General features: G+C 37.1%; 2 protein-coding genes across 5 annotated transcripts; both read left to right on the top strand.

Moving 5' to 3' along the window:
• The first annotated feature begins 3,615 nt into the window (after positions 1-3,615).
• Positions 3,616-7,261, top strand: LOC148721461 (allatostatin-A receptor-like). 3 transcript variants are annotated; one of them, XM_088736431.1, is made up of 5 exons: positions 3,616-4,250; positions 4,959-5,084; positions 5,336-5,616; positions 6,143-6,360; positions 6,645-7,261. In XM_088736431.1, the coding sequence occupies exons 2-5, from the start codon at positions 4,972-4,974 to the stop codon at positions 6,945-6,947; spliced, it is 915 nt and encodes a 304-aa protein (XP_088592557.1). In that variant the 5' UTR covers positions 3,616-4,250; positions 4,959-4,971; the 3' UTR covers positions 6,948-7,261. The 3 variants fall into 3 exon arrangements, with proteins under 3 accessions (XP_088592557.1, XP_088592556.1, XP_088592555.1); XM_088736430.1 differs by lacking the exon at positions 3,616-4,250 and adding an exon at positions 4,277-4,605 and having other exon boundaries at positions 6,146-6,360; XM_088736429.1 differs by lacking the exon at positions 3,616-4,250 and adding an exon at positions 4,278-4,605.
• Positions 7,262-8,953: 1,692 nt separating this feature from the next.
• Positions 8,954-16,119, top strand: LOC148721460 (QRFP-like peptide receptor). 2 transcript variants are annotated; one of them, XM_088736428.1, is made up of 5 exons: positions 8,954-9,056; positions 13,147-13,284; positions 13,917-14,187; positions 14,411-14,578; positions 15,066-16,119. In XM_088736428.1, exons 1-5 carry the CDS (start codon positions 8,983-8,985, stop codon positions 15,387-15,389), a joined length of 975 nt encoding a protein of 324 aa, XP_088592554.1. In that variant the 5' UTR covers positions 8,954-8,982; the 3' UTR covers positions 15,390-16,119. The 2 variants fall into 2 exon arrangements, with proteins under 2 accessions (XP_088592554.1, XP_088592553.1); XM_088736427.1 differs by having other exon boundaries at positions 8,956-9,056; positions 14,411-14,668.
• The last annotated feature ends 731 nt before the right edge of the window (positions 16,120-16,850 follow it).

The raw sequence follows: 16,850 nt of genomic DNA, 5'->3' as shown, positions 1-16,850 counted from the left end.
AAATAAGCTGCTACATGTATAACATGACAACTATTAAATGTTTGGAAAATAAAAAACTCGTTAAAACACTTGGTAGAATAAATACTTGCCATATTGACGAATAAAGATCAATAAAGAACACGTTGACGGCGTCAAACTTGATTTGAACATCTACCGACAGTGTGAGGAAAAAAACCGGAACTGTTAGCGATCGCATATCTAATGTTTCAGACAATTTAAGCTGTAAGGCACTTTTAAGAATTATCTTGATTTAAGCAAAGTTGCTTTTCTCTTGATATGCACATTCTCACATTCACGCACATTTCGTAATTCCTTGGTTATTTCATCAGGTCTTCGGCAAAATTTTATGATTTAACTACAACAACATAACATCCGTAAATGCTACTGAATACTTAGCTCTACAAATACCCATCTAAGAGGTGGAAGGAGGCAGTCGTTCCCGACTATCTGTATTCTGTGCGTCTCACTGACCTTGTCGGTGTACACGCGTGTTCCGTTTCAATTCCCGAGTTGTCAGATAAATAACAAGATGAGGTCATATCCTGTTAAAAGTAGCGTTGAACTTAGTTCCTCATAACGTTCTAACTGTCAAGTAGATTACTTTTATTATTAAAGTGAATTCAATCAAACTCACTGGCCAATAAAAATCATGTAAATAAACTTAGCGTTCGTATATATGCACGATCCTTCGCAGTAAAGCAGTATTTGAGCAATAGTGAAAATCAGACCTGAAAAAAATTTCAGGCCTGTACGGGATTCGAACCACTGACCTCTGCGATACTAGTGCAGCGCTCTACCAATTGAGCTAACAAGCCAACTGGGAGCAGGCCATCAAATTAATTCAACATAAACCCGTAGATGATAAATCAAACAACAACAAACATATGAAACGTATGTATGAACTGCGGTTATGAAACGTATATATGCACGATCCTTCGCAGTAAAGCACTATTTGAGCAATAGTGAAAATCTAGCACTATTTATATAACAACATATATATATATATATATATATATATATATATATATATATATACAACATATAACGTAAAAACTTCTGACGTAAAAATATAAAAAATTTTAATAAAAAACGCTTCGGTCAGGGACCTTCTTCAGTTATTTACAACTTTTGAAATGAAAAAAGAGCATTAAATAGGATCGAATTTGCTAATGATTACGTAATTACAGATAACGACTAATGAACTGGTGCTAATAAAAAGATAACAAAAAACCTAATTACAAAGAAAGCAATGGACAAAATACAAGAAACAACCCCAAAACTTGTCTTGCTCTTTCAGAAATGTTGTTTACTTGGCCTCGTGCAAGAAATGCAATTTACAATACGTGGGTTCTACTTCCACTAAATTCAACGTGCGTTTTCTTAATCACAAGTCATCTATGCGAACAAACAAAAATCCTGCGAGCTTGCAGTCCACTTCAATTGTACCAAAAACGAAATTTCTGAAATTAATTTTATTGTTATTGAGAAAATTACCAGCCAAGGGGACGCAGCTTATATTGATAGATTATTACTTACGAGAGAGGCTACTGGACCGCACAACTTTGTACACTTAGTCCCCACGGACTTAAAAAAAGACGCGAATTCAGATCCAAAAATCGCGTCCGCTATAATATGTAATTAGGGCATCCTTATACAATGTAACTGAGTTCTTCGCAACCAATCGTGGTTATTTCGCCCCTTGCACATTCTTGCCTTTTACTCATTATTATATCCTATTATTCAGGTCTGGAATGCATTACGCAATACTATTTATATTTCTTACGTTTAGTATAAATTCAGGTCATTCTGTAAACCTGCTAGGATTTTTAGTTTTTAGTTCTTAGTTTTAATGTAAATACTTTTCATCTGAAGAAGGCCGAAGGCCGAAACGTCGCCACATTAAAGCTGGAACAGCTAGAAGTTTGCTCCATGTTCCATCGTTTTATTCATATATATATATATATTTACATTCTTCTTTTAGAAGTAGATTTTATATTTATTATAGCAATTGTAAATTCAACATAATTCAGCTTACAGGCTGCAATGTTGTTTTCCTCATAAATGCACTAAACTATACTTATATAAAGGGCCCCAGTGTCGAAGTCCAATGTAGTATATTGTAAAGAAAATAACACGTTATCTACGCGGGTAAGTTTTCCTTTGCAGGTGTAAGCGCTATACATATGAACCGCCTCCCTGTTAGCAGCCGCCTCCCGGTTAGCTCAGTTGGTTAGAGCGCTGGACTGTTGTGCGGGAGGTCGAGGTCGATGGTTCGAGCCCCGGCCGGACCCGCACTCTAGGTCTTAAAATAAGTGAGAAGAATGCGCTACCTTTCTTTAATAAGAAATGTATAGAGATTCTAGTCTTCTCGGATAAGGACGAATAAACCGTAGGTCCCGTCTCCTGCATCTATTAATTAGATAATTTGGTTAGGCAGGGGACGTTCAAAAACCCACTCACGAGATTACTGTGATGTGGTCTGGTCTGTTTACTGGAAATTGGGGGGAGGGGGCATCTTCAAATAGGTTTCTTTCGATTGTTTGTAAACTGCTGATGCAGTCTGGCCAAAGTCCCCCGAACAGTGTTGTGATGCGCATTTGATCACATCCACATGTTAATTTGCGCAATATAAATATTAAATTATTATTATTATTATTATTATTATTATTATTATTATTATGGATGCTGAAACTTGTTGAGAACTGTCAGGTAATTTGTGAACTCACTAAGACAAAAGTGTTCGTTGAATAATCTTTCGGCAGTTGTTTCTGTCAAGTAACGTATACTTCAACAAAATTTAGCAACAAGTCTCTTCTTCACTGACAAGTTTCTCCTCGTCAGTATATGGTCAAGAAGTCTTGCTAACATTCCTGGCAACAAAGCTAATGAGGAAAAATTGAGGTTTATTTCGTTTGATTGCGTTTCCTTCCTAAAATGAGAGTAAAGAAGAAGGAGAAGCAATAAAAAAGTGAAATAGTTTTAACAACCTTGAGATTTCAATTCAGGGTTGAGAGAGAAGACAGGACACAGGAGTGAAATCAATTAAGAAAAAAACGGGAAGAAAGCAAAGAGAAAAAAAAGATTTCTATCATTGTCAACTTGAGGATACCACTTTGCTGCATATTCGTTCATCATATTTATACTAACAGAATCATCTATCGTATTCGGCATGATCGCCACAAGGTACAATTTGGGTCTGTGACTTAACATTTTTATAGCACACCACCAATACAATTAGGTTCAGTTTATGTGTCATTTTGAAACAAAAATATATCAATTATACTGCTTTCACAACTCTGGATAACCACTGATTTACCTGCGAAGGAAATTAATGGAGGTAAGTAATGAAGATCTGGACTTTTCTTGCCATCTAGAAAAGGAAAAAAATCGACAGCATGCGCTTTTGAAAAAAATTTTTGTTTGAAATGATTAAAAAAACAGAAAATGTCAAGAAGAAGAATATTGAACCCCGCGGAGGAACGAGTCAGTTGCAGTATTTATGAATTGAAACACCTGTCCTAACATGGGAAGCCAAAAGAAAAGCTTCGGAGAAAGGTTTTTATATATCAATAATAATTTGCTTGTGCATGCTTTCTACTAAAACCAGAATAACTTAATCATTTGACAGGGCAATGAGTTACTAATAGAAAAAGAAAAGCAAAGAAAAGGCCTGCATCACGCATAACCAGCAGTGTTGGATCGTATTTTAGTTTTTACTAATGTGTTATGATACCTGATTATGGAAATTAATTGCTAGAAACCTTCAGCTAACCCTGAGGCGGAGACACGATTCAATGAGTTTATTCAGTTAATTTGCATATAACCTTGCTTCTACTGAAGAAACAGGACGACCGTTTACCTTAAATGTTTCTACATGTACTCCCCTGATGCAAGGTATTGCAACCTCTTTCTAAATATAAATCGAAATCTACATCCGAGTGAATACGTCGTTTATTCGCAGAAGCTGAAGAATCTCTTTGCTTTAGCCGAAAAAGATTACAAAAGCCTGTGCTAAGGATATTTAAATTATTAATTCCTTGCCAGGTGAAATAGAAAAGCTGCATTGTAAAATTGAGTGAGATTGGCATCCTTGTTTACCCACGTGGCGAGCAATAATGCAAACTGAACGTTTGCTGTTTGTCTTTCAAGCTATTAAATATTAGCCTCTGGAAATATTTTCCTTTATTTCTGTTGGATCTTCATAATGAATATAAGTCCTCAAGGTTGGCTGATGGTTTATAAACTCTACGGTGAGTTCGCTGTCGAGACAAACGTTCTGCTATTTAGTGAAGCGTGCTCGTCTAAAATCGACACCTTACCTGTGTGTTAAAAAGAAGCTGTGTTTAACTTTTCATTGTCACATCATAGTATGTTGCCATGGATTTTAATTAGGTAATACCCATGTTCCGAATTGTTGTTCGGTCTAGTGCATACGTGCCTGGCAATATAATTGTCTGAGTTTTATCCACATTGTTCACATATCTACATTAACTGGAACAACTCCATCTTAAACCCTCTAAAAGCCGAGTGAACCGCAGTCCATCTTTTTGTTATTCGCAATGTATTTCTCCTTCTACGGGGAAAATCATCGCTAACGATTATGAGGTATTTCATTTGTTCATTCGCTGTCCATATAGCGCCTTCTAGGAAATAAAGTAATACAACGTTTTACTGTGCATCTCCATGCAAGAAGACATCATAACATCTGATTATGGGTGTGATAACAATTCAGTCACCGCGTTACTAGTGAAACTATCTTAAACTTCTTTCCATAAAATTTCAGTTTCATTTCATGGAGTTACAAAAATACTTTTGGTTAGCTGAAATTGCAGCAGGACTGTGTGGGGATGTTTTTTCGTTTTGATGTTACGCATTTAGCATACGCTTATGATATTTTTTTATACTTTTGGCATATTTATGGCTAAATGTCTTTTTAGTTAACTTTTATTTTTAACCAGGTATCCTGCAGGCATGAGTGAATCAGCTAACATTGCCATAAGCACAGTACTCTTCATACTCATTATCGTAGACATCACGGGAAACTCTGTTGTGTGCTGGATCATAAGGAGAAACCGAGACGTGAGGTTGTTATGATTACCAATTTATGATGTTAGCTATATATGACATGTGATAATATTGCAAGCGATGAACAATGACTTTCTAAGGGTAAGGCATCAGTTTTTTGATATAGCCGACAAGAGAAACAGTTAACTGCTACCCATAGATAGATATCTACGTTAATTTCCGTGCGAACGGAAATATTAGAATCTAAACGTTCGCAGAATTACAAAGGGTACCGTTGATGCTATTAACTTTTGCGTTATCATTTGTACAGGAATATCGTAAATCATCTACTCGTGAACTTGGCAATCGCAGACATACTATTCGCCATGTTTATCGTCCCCTCAGTTCTTCTCAGACTAACTTCCTTCTACCCAAAAAGTATGACTGCTACAGGCCTATGCAAATTTGTGACAGGCGGCAATGTTGCGTGGATTGGAGCGATTTCCTCGATTTTCAGTCTGGTCGCAATTACTGTTGAACGATATATCGCAGTGATGTATCTCTTTAATAACAGAGGGAATTTAACGAAGCTTAATTTAAAGTTGTGTAAAGGTAAAGGATATTGCAAACGTTTCAATAAATGTGGTTTAATTGTGTGTAATCGCCACCTAGGCGAAGAATCTTATCGGTGTCCGGACTTGGATGGTCTATAAATAGTATGTACTGGCTTAAAATCAATTATCAAAACGGAATTGAATGTATTTATTCATTGTTATATGGTATAAAATGGTTGATTGCATTTTATTAGTCGTTCCTCCTCACGAAATGATCTGGGCCGGGTTATTCAAAGCTGGGTCAAGATAACCCAGGGTTAGTGTGAAATCTGGTTTCAGATCTATATGCTTTTAAAGAAAAATTCAGTATGATTCTTTTTGTCTACAATTTGATGACTGTATGCTCTTAAAAGGGTAGAGGAAATCGTCCCAAAGAGTCTTTGAACATAGGAAGTAAGAAATTCGAATTAAAATTTAACCCTGGGTTAACGCTAATCCGCCTTCGAACATCTGAGCCCAGAATCGTGCTCAAATATGTTGAACTGTTTTTAAGGTGATCGTCCTGGTTTCTTTGATCTTCTCAGTAGCATTCAATATTCCCATGTTTCTCATTACAACCTTCGACAACAAAAAGCAGTTCTGCATATGGAATTGGCCACAGGAGTGGATGCCAAAGGCTTACAGTATGGCCTGGTTGTTCGTGGTTGTCGTTCCTCTGATTTTCATGGTTGAGTTATACTTCAATGTTGTAAGAACGTTATGGTTTAAGCGCCACAGTATTCATCTTTCTCATGAACAGCGGGTGAGAGTAAAGAAATGACTTTCCAGATATTTTCTATTGGCTCATTACAACTTGTGATATCCTTTCTTTGGTCTTGATTAATTTTTGCCTAAGTCTCTAAGGTCTCTAAAAATTGTAGCGTAGTCTAGCCTAAGAAATGCAGTTAATGCAACTACTCCCTGAAGAAAGTATTTTAAGTAGTTTTCTAAATTTTTTGTGTTCTTCTAATCATCATCGAGATGGTTAACTCATTACTGTTCAGATAAATTATACCGAAAGTTTAATTAAAATTTCTTTTCTTTCAGGGTGTTATCAGGGTGCGGAAACGTGTAACTTTAATGGTCATAATTATCACTGTCATTTTTGGGATCTGCTATGGACTCATGTCAGTTATCTACGTCTCAAGGAAATTCACATCGCACAACATTGGCCCTGTCTTAGTCTCCGTTTCTTTCATAATGGTTTTGTTGAACTCTGCTGTCAATCCGTTTGTGTATGCATTGTTAAACAGACAGTTCAGAGAGAAGACAAAAGAAATGATGTGCTGCTCCGATTGCTCACTAAGCAAGGTCGAGGAAGTCATAGAGTTCGCGTCTTTGGCGGGATAGGGTCAGGAGAATATAAAGTTCATCTATCTTCCTTTTCCTAGGGTAGTTCTTTCCAAGATCCTTTGAACAATATTATTTCGATGGTTTTTGACATCACTTAGAATTTCAGTGTCCTGTATAGCCGCTTCATAGCGTTCGGGCTTGAATATTTAATCTTTCACTAAAACATACAGTAACTTGAACACCCAAGGCCGACTTTACAAACTAAGACGGAGGTATATTTATACATTACATCTTCCGTGTTTTTTTTTTTTTTTTTTTTTGAGAATATGAAGCACATATTGAACTGTAATAAATTACATCTCTTACGATAACTGGTAATTCTTGCGTTTTCATCGGTCGAGAGTCGCCAGAAGTGTTGAGAATCTCGAAAGAAAATAGCATTACATCACTTTAATCAAACTCAACTGAAAACTGAAGTGTGCCCCACGGCCATGTCAATTGTTGAGTTCAAGCGACATTTAGTGGTAATTGAACTGAGTGGAGTGCAATTTGGGCTGAAATCATATGCGTGATTTCAAAATCGAACGAGCTTGCAGCGGGAGTTTGATTTGAAATTAGAAGTATGAATTCAGACCAAAATTGCACGACACGAGGTTCAATTACCACTTTATTACATCCATTTTGAAATCGCCCAAATACAGGACTTGGTCAATTCAAATATTTTACTGATGCAGTACTGAGCCGGTTTTTCAACGAAAAGCGGAACCGGAAACGTTTTTACATCTTATTTTGTATGCAAAACAGAGAGACTTTGACGTCATGTGTCAGAAACTCAGTCAAGTGTAAAATGATGCAATTTAGAGCAAAAAATGGTGCGATTTGGGAATAAATCGCACCAATTAGAGCCAATCAGATTACAGGGACCACCAGTGATTTCAAATGGATGTCATAAATATTGGTAATTAAACTGAGTGGACTGCAATTTGGGCTCAAATCATACACGTGATTTCAAAATCGAACGAGCGCGCAGCTCGAGTTCAATTTGAAATCACAAGTATGATTTCAGACCAAAATTGCACGACACGAGGTTCAATTACCACTTTATTACATCCATTTTGAAATCGCCCAAATACAGGACTTGGTCAATTTAAATATTTTTACTGATGCAGTACTGAGCCGGTTTTTAAATAAAAAGTGGAACTGGAAACGCGTTTACATCTTATTTTGTATGCAAAACAGAAAGACTTTGACATCATGTGTCAAAAACTCAAGCGTAAAATGATGCGATTTAGAGCAGAAAATGGTGCGATTTGGGAATAAATCGCACCAATTAGAGCCAATCAGATTACAGGGACCACCAGTGATTTCAAAATGGATGTAATAAGGACGAGAATGTCTTGGCGCATGTTTTGTTTGAGCCACGTATGCAGAACTTGAGAGAGCTTGCCATGAATTTTGCCAATTCATGTTGCGAAGGAATGATATCAACAAACAGCGTCGAACCCATGATCGAGTCAGATTGGGTGTGCGCCTCTTGGTTTCGCTGTAGTTTCGGTTTTGGACCGATCTTTGGCTTCATTTCAATGATCGGTAAGAGTAGTGGAAATTGAAAGCTGTCGTCGTCGACTTTCTTGAAAGACTGACAAACTTGAAAGTCCAGATTTGGAGCTGGGATTAAAGGGGAAAACGTTTAATCTAGATCGATTTAAAGTGAGATAAAATAATCTGGTGAATAATTTTTATCCGAAATATATAATTCGTTTTCGTAGAGAAAATCTTCTAAATAAGATATAGCGGTTACAAGTCAATTTCTCTCAGACGCAATTTCGTTCTCATGATCATTTCAAACATTTACGTCAGTTTTTGCATCATCTTTCGACTCTTATGCCATAGCAAAAATAAAGCTCATTCTAAGGTGTCATCTTTGCCATTTCTTGAAAAGAAAAAAAAATTAAGTTTTAGTTGTAAATATCTTTTACAACGAAAAAGAAAATGACTACAGCTTATTAATATTCCGTGACTACATTCCCTTTGAGTGGTAAACATTGGCACAATTTACTCGCTCAATTTCACTTTTTTTCAAACCAATTCAATGCCCGTAGAAGGCAAAGCCAACCACGCAGCGAGAAAAGCTCCGAAAATTGTACCAAAGCCGCGATCGAAACGGTAAGACTGTGAGGTAAATTATGCGTAGCCTTTCGAGCTCTCCAAGTCTCCCTATTACTTTATGATTGGAATAAACCATCGACAGAACCTTAGCCGCAGATGTATGAGATCAAAATCAATGTATTACGATAGGGAAGATAGTCGACAGGGAGCCTGTTGAACACAGTACTCTCCGAGGCATGCGATGTCCGCAATATACCGCAAGTTTATTCACCAGCGAAAATTCTTTAGGAAATTGAAATTATTTCATTCGCAAACAGCAAACAGAGCTGGAAAGATGTTTCGAGCGTTGTTCACTTTTAACGATCAGTTTTGGGTAGTGTTTGACATTGCTCTTTACTGGTGCACATCTGTGAGACTACGATCATTATTCCTTTTGTAGAGCAAAGTTGTATTGTTTGACTAGCCTTTAACTTGTTTCATTTATGGCGACCTTTCAATACTTTCGCTGTTTATTATTTGTGATAGTAATGTATTTCCACCTCAATTAAGATTACAGTGATCACAATGCGAGTGGAGCAAGTAATATTAACGACACTTAACAAGAGCAACAAACAGCATGTTTCCTGTGTTGTAATTAAAACATGCACTTTTTACCTTTCTTTGCTTTTAATCGCGTTATATTTTCAAGTAATTTAAGTCGTCCAATCGTTCATACTCATGCTCCAAATCTCCTTTGGGTCTGTTTAGTTCGTACATTGTACGTGTTTAATCATTAGTTCCATTTTCCTGTTCACTTCGTAACGTCTTTGTGGCTATTTCCTGCTCCAGGTGGTTTGCACGTTACGTCATCGTCGCCATGTTGGTGGACGTAAACAGGAGACATCTCATGCGCTTCTTCCAGAATTTATTCCTTTCACCATTGTTACCTGTGTCTCTAGAGATTGGTTGCAAACCACCTATAGCACTGCTTGAAAATAAACGATAAACAAAGGAAAAAGAATAAGGCGTTTGTGATCTACAATTAGTAAATTTGAGAGTAGATTACGAACGGCTCAGGCAGTCTTTGTCTTAAATTAATTCCTATAAGTAGAGAAATTAGAAAAGTGTAAAGTGGCGCGCGTGGACGGGGCCGAATGGCACTGCAGAATTAAGCCCATTTCAGTTACTTAAAGGAAAAATGAAAGAAAAAAACACTCACAAACTTCTCCGAAAAATAAATTTGTCCTTCGTTAATATAAACAGGAAGCATAGTCAAGCACGTGAAATGAAGGGGAAAAAAACAATATCTTATATGTGCTCGATGTAAACTTTGCCGTCAGCAAGATGGCAGAAAGTGCGAGTTTTGTTGAGCTCGGAAATAATCCATTTTGGCGAGAGACTCCTTGTTAAACCAGATTAAAACTAAGAACACTTAGTTTGTAATAATTTCGTTTGTTTAAATTTGTTTGTTCTTTGGTCAGTTCAATTTCAAGACCACTGTACAAATTTTTGGAAATACTTATTGATTAAAGTATTTTCATTCATACTGATTCTTCTTTCTGTTCAGCATATTGTCATTAATATAGATGATATTTACTCACGGTGTTAACCGAGTGAGGAAACAAGTAACTTTGATGGTCATGATTGTCACTGTCATTTTCGGGATTTGCTATGAACTCATGTCAGTTATCTACGTCTTTTGGAAATTCACATCATACAACATTGGCCCTGTCTTAGTTTCCGTTTCTTTCAGAAGGGTTTTGTTTAACTCTGCTGCACTTAGTTTGTAATAATTTCGTTTGTTTAAATTTGTTTGTTCTTTGGTCAGTTCAATTTCAAGACCACTGTACAAATTTTTGGAAATACTTATTGATTAAAGTATTTTCATTCATACTGATTCTTCTTTTTGTTCAGCATATTGTCATTAATATAGATGATATTTACTCACGGTGTTAACCGAGTGAGGAAACAAGTAACTTTGATGGTCATGATTGTCACTGTCATTTTTGGGATTTGCTATGGACTCATGTCAGTTATCTACGTCTTTTGGAAATTCACACCATACAACATTGGCCCTGTCTTAGTTTCCGTTTCTTTCATAAGGGTTTTGTTTAACTCTGCTGCCAATCCGTTTGTGCATGCATTGTTAAACAGACATTTCAGATAGATTGTGATGAAATTTTGTGGGCCGAGGCCCACATGAGTATTTTAAACATGGCGGAGTACTACTGATGAGGATCGTAATTGATCGAAATCGATTTGGAATTCCGCTACATTTTTACAAGTGACTTTTATATACCATTTTACACGTTTTTACAATTCTTGTATTCGTTTTATAGTAGTTTTTAGTGCGTCGAACGTGACTACGAGACGTTATGTCTAGCAAACTGACTCAATTTCAGATAGAAGACAAAAGAAATGATGTACTTCTCTACGTGTTCGAGAAACCCAGGGTCGCGAAACCATAGAAATTACCTCAGTTTTTCACCAGCCGGGAGGTCCATATTGAGAAAAAGTGTACCAATGTGGTACTCAAGACAGAGGGCACAGTTTTTCCCAATACGGACCGACCTAGGCTGGTGAATAAAATTTTTGTTTTTTTCGAAAACTTAACGAACTGCTTGGCCAACAGAACCCGCAGGATTAAAGGCTGTAATATCGGCAAGATCCTTGGTAAGATGAACAAATTTTGAGCGAGTAACTGGCAGTTAAAATAGAGGTTATGCAAATTAAAGAGAAGGGTTTCACCAAAACGTTTTTATTTGCGTAATAACAAAGGTGATTTAAAAGACTTCCAAACGAACTTGTCACCTGTCAGTTAGAGAGCACGTAAGAAAAAGAAGCGAAGTACAACGTTACTGGTTTGGCAAACAAACTTAAGTCCAATGATTGTCATGACCAACAGTCAATGATTTTACGGAAAGTATTTTTCAATTCCATCGACGATTCATGCGCGAAGATTTATCTCTGTCAGTAATTGGCAAGGAAACTAACTGTAAGTAAATTCAAACGTATTTTTTGAAGTTGTGAGAGTTTTCTCGTTTGTTTCCTGCAATGGCGTGTGTAAATCTGGTCTTTCTTTAACGAAAAAGCTCTAGTAAAAAAAGACACTTCCACTACACCCAAGAGGATTTAGTGTGTTTTTTTTTTTCTTTTTCATTAAATTCCCTCGGTTTCCGCTATGCAATTTACCCTACAGATTTCTAGATTGAACGGACTTGCGAAGACCTGCCGAAAGTGTATTTGTAGCAGACCTGAAAACTGCGCTCGTCGCTTAAATTTTACAACGAAAGCGTTGTTGGAGAGAATTCAGATATTAAATGAATGAAGCTTCCATTGTAAACAAATACTTTACGATTTAACTTATTCAGTTACTTTTTGTGAAGGATTAAAATTAATAACAAAAGGTTTTTTAGGCTGCGCGTCATCCATTTAAAGACACATTTGCTACCACAAACTCATTTCGGAATCAATATTTCGTTGGCAGCCAAAGTGATTTGAAAGGTCAAGAGAGAGAGAGAGAGGGGGAGGAAAAGAGAAGATTGATAAGTTATTTATGGACTTGATTTACTTAAATTTCTTTGCTTAAAAATACAGTAATTGCTCAGCCGGCAAAACGAAAATTGGCAACGAAGTTAGGAATGTTCTCGTCGTCTCACGAAAGGGTTATCGTGCCCATGGGCAGAGATAGGAAATACAGACCGCATTCAGAACCAATCAGATTGCAGGCTTTTTTACAGAGCCTTTTGAGAAAATTTGAAGTTTTCTTTGGAAGACAAAATATATATAATATGTTACCACAGTTAGCAGTAATGTCGCAATCTGATTAGCCAATATTCCGTTGTCGATAAGAGCACGTCGTTATTGTCAAATTTGTTGCGGACTCACTCAGATGCGCCTCGTGATTTCACAATATTTTGACCACTGTGGTGACAAATATCGTTGTCGATAAGAGTCCAGACCACGCTAAACCACTGTTGATTTCTTTAATTAGAATTTTATAGAATGCGGCAGTCGGAATGTCCTACCTTGGAAACTGAAAAAGTATATATACACAAATCACGATTTTTCTTTAAATACGACGCTTACAGAATTCAAGCGTGTAAGCCATTTTTGAGAATTGTAGCCCTCAGTCCGATAAAATGCTTTTTTTTTCTTTGATTTTCAGTTTTGGCGATCAGCTGTATCCGATCATGCCTGACTCGTCTAGTGTTCCAATAACGGCCGCACTATTGATACTAGTTGGTGTGGACGTCGTGGGCAATACACTTGTTTGTATAATCATAAAAAGACATCTTCGCACAAAGTATGAATTGAATTGATAATCATTCTATATACAAGGCTAAAAAGTTAAAAAAGGTTAAAACCAAACGTTTTCGGCTGTTTGCTATCATCAGGGTTGAAAGTGATGACCGTCTTTACATACATATATATCTAATGTGATTCCCGATGGGAAAAGTTTGGAGACATAAGAAATAACTTGTTTGTTCAAACTGGGGCGGAATTGATCCAACAATTCCGCCCCAGTTTGAACAAACAAGGTATTTCTTATGTCTCCAAACCTTTCCCATCGGGAATCACATTAGATATATATGTATGTAAAGACGGTTATCGATCCAACAATTCCGTCCCAGTTTGAACAAACAAGTTATTTCTTATGTCTCCAAACTTTTCCCATCGGGAATCACATAAGATATATATGTATTTACAGATGGTCAACACCTTCAACCCTGATGATGGAAAACAGCCGAGAACGTTTGGTTTTAACCTTTTTTTAACTTTTTAGCCTTGTATATATAATATTTCTTATTAAGCGAACATTGTGGACATCATGAATTGATATTCTTCACTCATTTGTTTCTTCCTTGTTCGCGTGTAACTAAGTTTTACTTTTGATCATTCATGATGATAATTTTGATATTTCATCTCCAAATACAGACATCCCATCAATTATTTACTTTTAAATCTGGCCATATCCGATATCCTATTCGCAACGTTCATCTCACCAAAGATTATTGTCAGCTTCAACATGAGTCACCCAGACGGATTGGCAGGTGTGGTTCTCTGCAAGCTCTTAACAGGGGGAAATATGGCCTGGGTTCCAGGAGTTTCCTCACTGGTCACTTTGGTTGCAATTGCCTTTGAAAGATATTACAGTGTATTATACCCCCTTACCAGGGATAAGAATCTTTCACGGCGCAAGCTGAGGGTAAGTCTAAGCATCAACCCTTAAAATGTCCAAAAAATCCTCCAAACCTATTCAAAATGTGGCCATTAGTCTGAAAAGAGGCAGTCATCCAGCGATTTAGCCACCAATCCATCTTACTGCCAATCACTTGGTAGAATGCCCAGGACAACTCTAAATTTACGTTAGGCATTGTGGAAAAAACGGGTCGAAAAATTAATGCACCACTCTTTTCACTCTTTTTCAGATGATAGTTCTTGGCTCATGGGTGTTCTCAGTTACTTTCAACATACCACTGTTTTTGGCTAGGACCTTCGACAAGGAGAAAAGCAGCAAAAATTGTGTTCAGAGTTGGCCCGAGCAGTGGATGTCCGCGACTTATTGTTTGGCGTGGTTGGTCTTGGTTATCGTTGCGGTGGGAATAATGGTTGTCCTTTACTCTATTGTCGTGGGCACATTGTGGTTTAAACGCAATGAAAACAAAGGAATAAACTATCAGCAACAAGTTAGTGTTTAATAAGGGCAAGAAGTTAAACTCAGGAAGTCTTGGGGAAATAATTCTGCTGTCTTGTGGATTCTTTCTGAATGACAATTGAACCTTTATCTAAAAAGATGTCCTCTAAGTTAATATCGTTAAAAACGGTTTTTGGTAAAATAGCGGGGTACATATCAATAGCAGATTCATACCCTCAAATAGGGGAGGGCGGCGGTTTTTTCGTGTGTACGTATCTGCCAGCTTCTCTTCCTTCTGCGTTTATTTTTTTTACCTGGGCCCCTCCCATAGATCCACCACTGCAAATACTTGCAGCGGAGAAGAGTCGTTTGTCTCGTGGAAATTCAACATCGTACTTCTTTACGTTCGCTGAGCTGACTGGGACACTCTTCCTCCTCTTAATTCGCAGGGTGTCATGAAGGTTCGGAAACGTGTCACCTTGATGGCTGTAACAGTCAGTTTCATCTTTGCAGTTTCGTGGGGAGCAGAATCAGTTGAATACGTCTTAAGGACCCTTACAACTCTCAACATCAGCTTTGAACATATTGCAGTTGTTGATTTAATGGTGTTATTCAATTCAGCAGTCAACCCATTCGTGTATGCCTTGCTGAATCATCAGTTCAGAGAGAAGATCGAGGGAATGATTTGTTGTACTGGTAAACCAAAATCCAACGCTGGTGTAGGGGAAACCAGAAGCCGAAGTACTGATCATGAACGCACTACAGAAATATGATTCTTGTGACATTGTAAACGAAGCACACAAGCCCTACTATATGCTACATGTTGTTAAGATAAAGACATCTCACTTCGCATTATTATAACTTTATTATTATAGAAAAAAAGAGGTGGAAAGAGGAATGTAACAACGCGCAATACAAGAACCAATTCAGCAGTCAACTCATTTCTAAAGAAACTTTGGTGCTGCGTCGGTGGGGGTAACAAGGTAATTTGGTTATATCAGCTAAGTTGAAATCGTAAGTTGGCCACCGTAACGAATAAAAAAGCTGACGTTTCGAGCATTAGCCCTTCGTTAGAGCATTTGTGTATGCCCTGCTGAACCATAAGTTCAGAGAGAAGATCAACGGAATTATTTGTTGTACTGGTACACCAAAATCCAAGGCTGGTGGAGGGGAAACCACAAGCCGAAGTACTTATCATGAACCCACTACTGAAATATGATTATCATGATATTGTCAACCGAGGTGCATAGCCCTAATATATGCTACATGTTTTTAAGATAAAGACACCTCACTTCTCATTAATATATAACTTTATTATTATAATAGAAAAATAGAGGTGGAAAGAGGAATGTAACAACGCGTAATACAAGAACCATGTCAAATGAAAAGAAAAACGTGAGACTTAAGAGTGAAAAATTTCGACTAATTTTCATTTTGATTGCTGTCTTATTCGTAATCCCATCTAATTAGAAGGTAAAAAATTAAAATTTCGAAAAATTTTCATTTTCATCGTCGTTTTATTCGTAATCCCATTCAATTGAAAGGCCAGAAAAATAACAATTTGGCGTTAAAATTAGTAAAAATTAAACGTTTCTCAAAAAAAACTCAATCGTTGAATTTTTTTCAGGGGACTACAACAACAACAACAACAACAACAACAACATTGACTTTATTTTTGAAATTGGAGAAATAAAGGCCTTTGTAGCTCGCAGTTATCAAAGCTACTCTAGGCGGGCTACCTAAACTGACACCGTATAGGCTCTCACTCTCTCACACTCACACACAGATAGACACACAGACACACACAACAATTAAATAAATAAATAAACGAGCAAATAAATATAAATAATGGTGGTGATAATTATGTTAAAGGTTTTAGCTGATACAATGAATATATGAAGTTTACATATTTTGAACTGCGGTATTAGATACTTATGATGCACGATCCTCGCAGTAGAGAGCGCTATTTATGCAATAGCGAAAATCAGACCTGAAAAAAATCAGGCCTGTACGGGTTTCGAACCACTGATCTCTGCGATACTAGTGCAGCGCTCTACCAATTGAGCTAACAAGCCAACTGGGAGCAGGCCGTTAAGGTGATTCGTAATAAACCCGTGATGATACAAATACAATGAATATATGAAGTTCATTGTATTTGTATCATCACGGGTTTATTAAGAATCAACTTAACGGCCTGCTCCCAGTTGGCTTGTTAGCTCAATTGTTAGAGCGCT

The sequence above is a fragment of the Stylophora pistillata genome, chromosome 10, assembly GCF_964205215.1.
Source record: "Stylophora pistillata chromosome 10, jaStyPist1.2, whole genome shotgun sequence".
In the NCBI taxonomy this organism is placed as follows: Eukaryota; Metazoa; Cnidaria; class Anthozoa; order Scleractinia; family Pocilloporidae; genus Stylophora; species Stylophora pistillata.
This window is presented reverse-complemented; position numbering and strand designations above follow the sequence as displayed.

What these genes read in the sequence shown, in the direction of transcription:
- LOC148721461 (XM_088736429.1), top strand. An exon ending in AGGAGAAACCGAGACGTGAG is followed by an intron (nt 5,085 to 5,335) that starts GTTGTTATGATT and finishes TCATTTGTACAG; the next exon opens with GAATATCGTAAATCATCTAC. An exon ending in ATCTTTCTCATGAACAGCGG is followed by an intron (nt 6,361 to 6,644) that starts GTGAGAGTAAAG and finishes CTTTTCTTTCAG; the next exon opens with GGTGTTATCAGGGTGCGGAA.
- LOC148721460 (XM_088736427.1), top strand. Translation starts at nt 8,983, where the DNA reads ATGCCCGTAGAAGGCAAAGCCAACCACGCAGCGAGAAAAGCTCCGAAA. An exon ending in TTTCACGGCGCAAGCTGAGG is followed by an intron (nt 14,188 to 14,410) that starts GTAAGTCTAAGC and finishes ACTCTTTTTCAG; the next exon opens with ATGATAGTTCTTGGCTCATG. An exon ending in GAATAAACTATCAGCAACAA is followed by an intron (nt 14,669 to 15,065) that starts GTTAGTGTTTAA and finishes CTTAATTCGCAG; the next exon opens with GGTGTCATGAAGGTTCGGAA.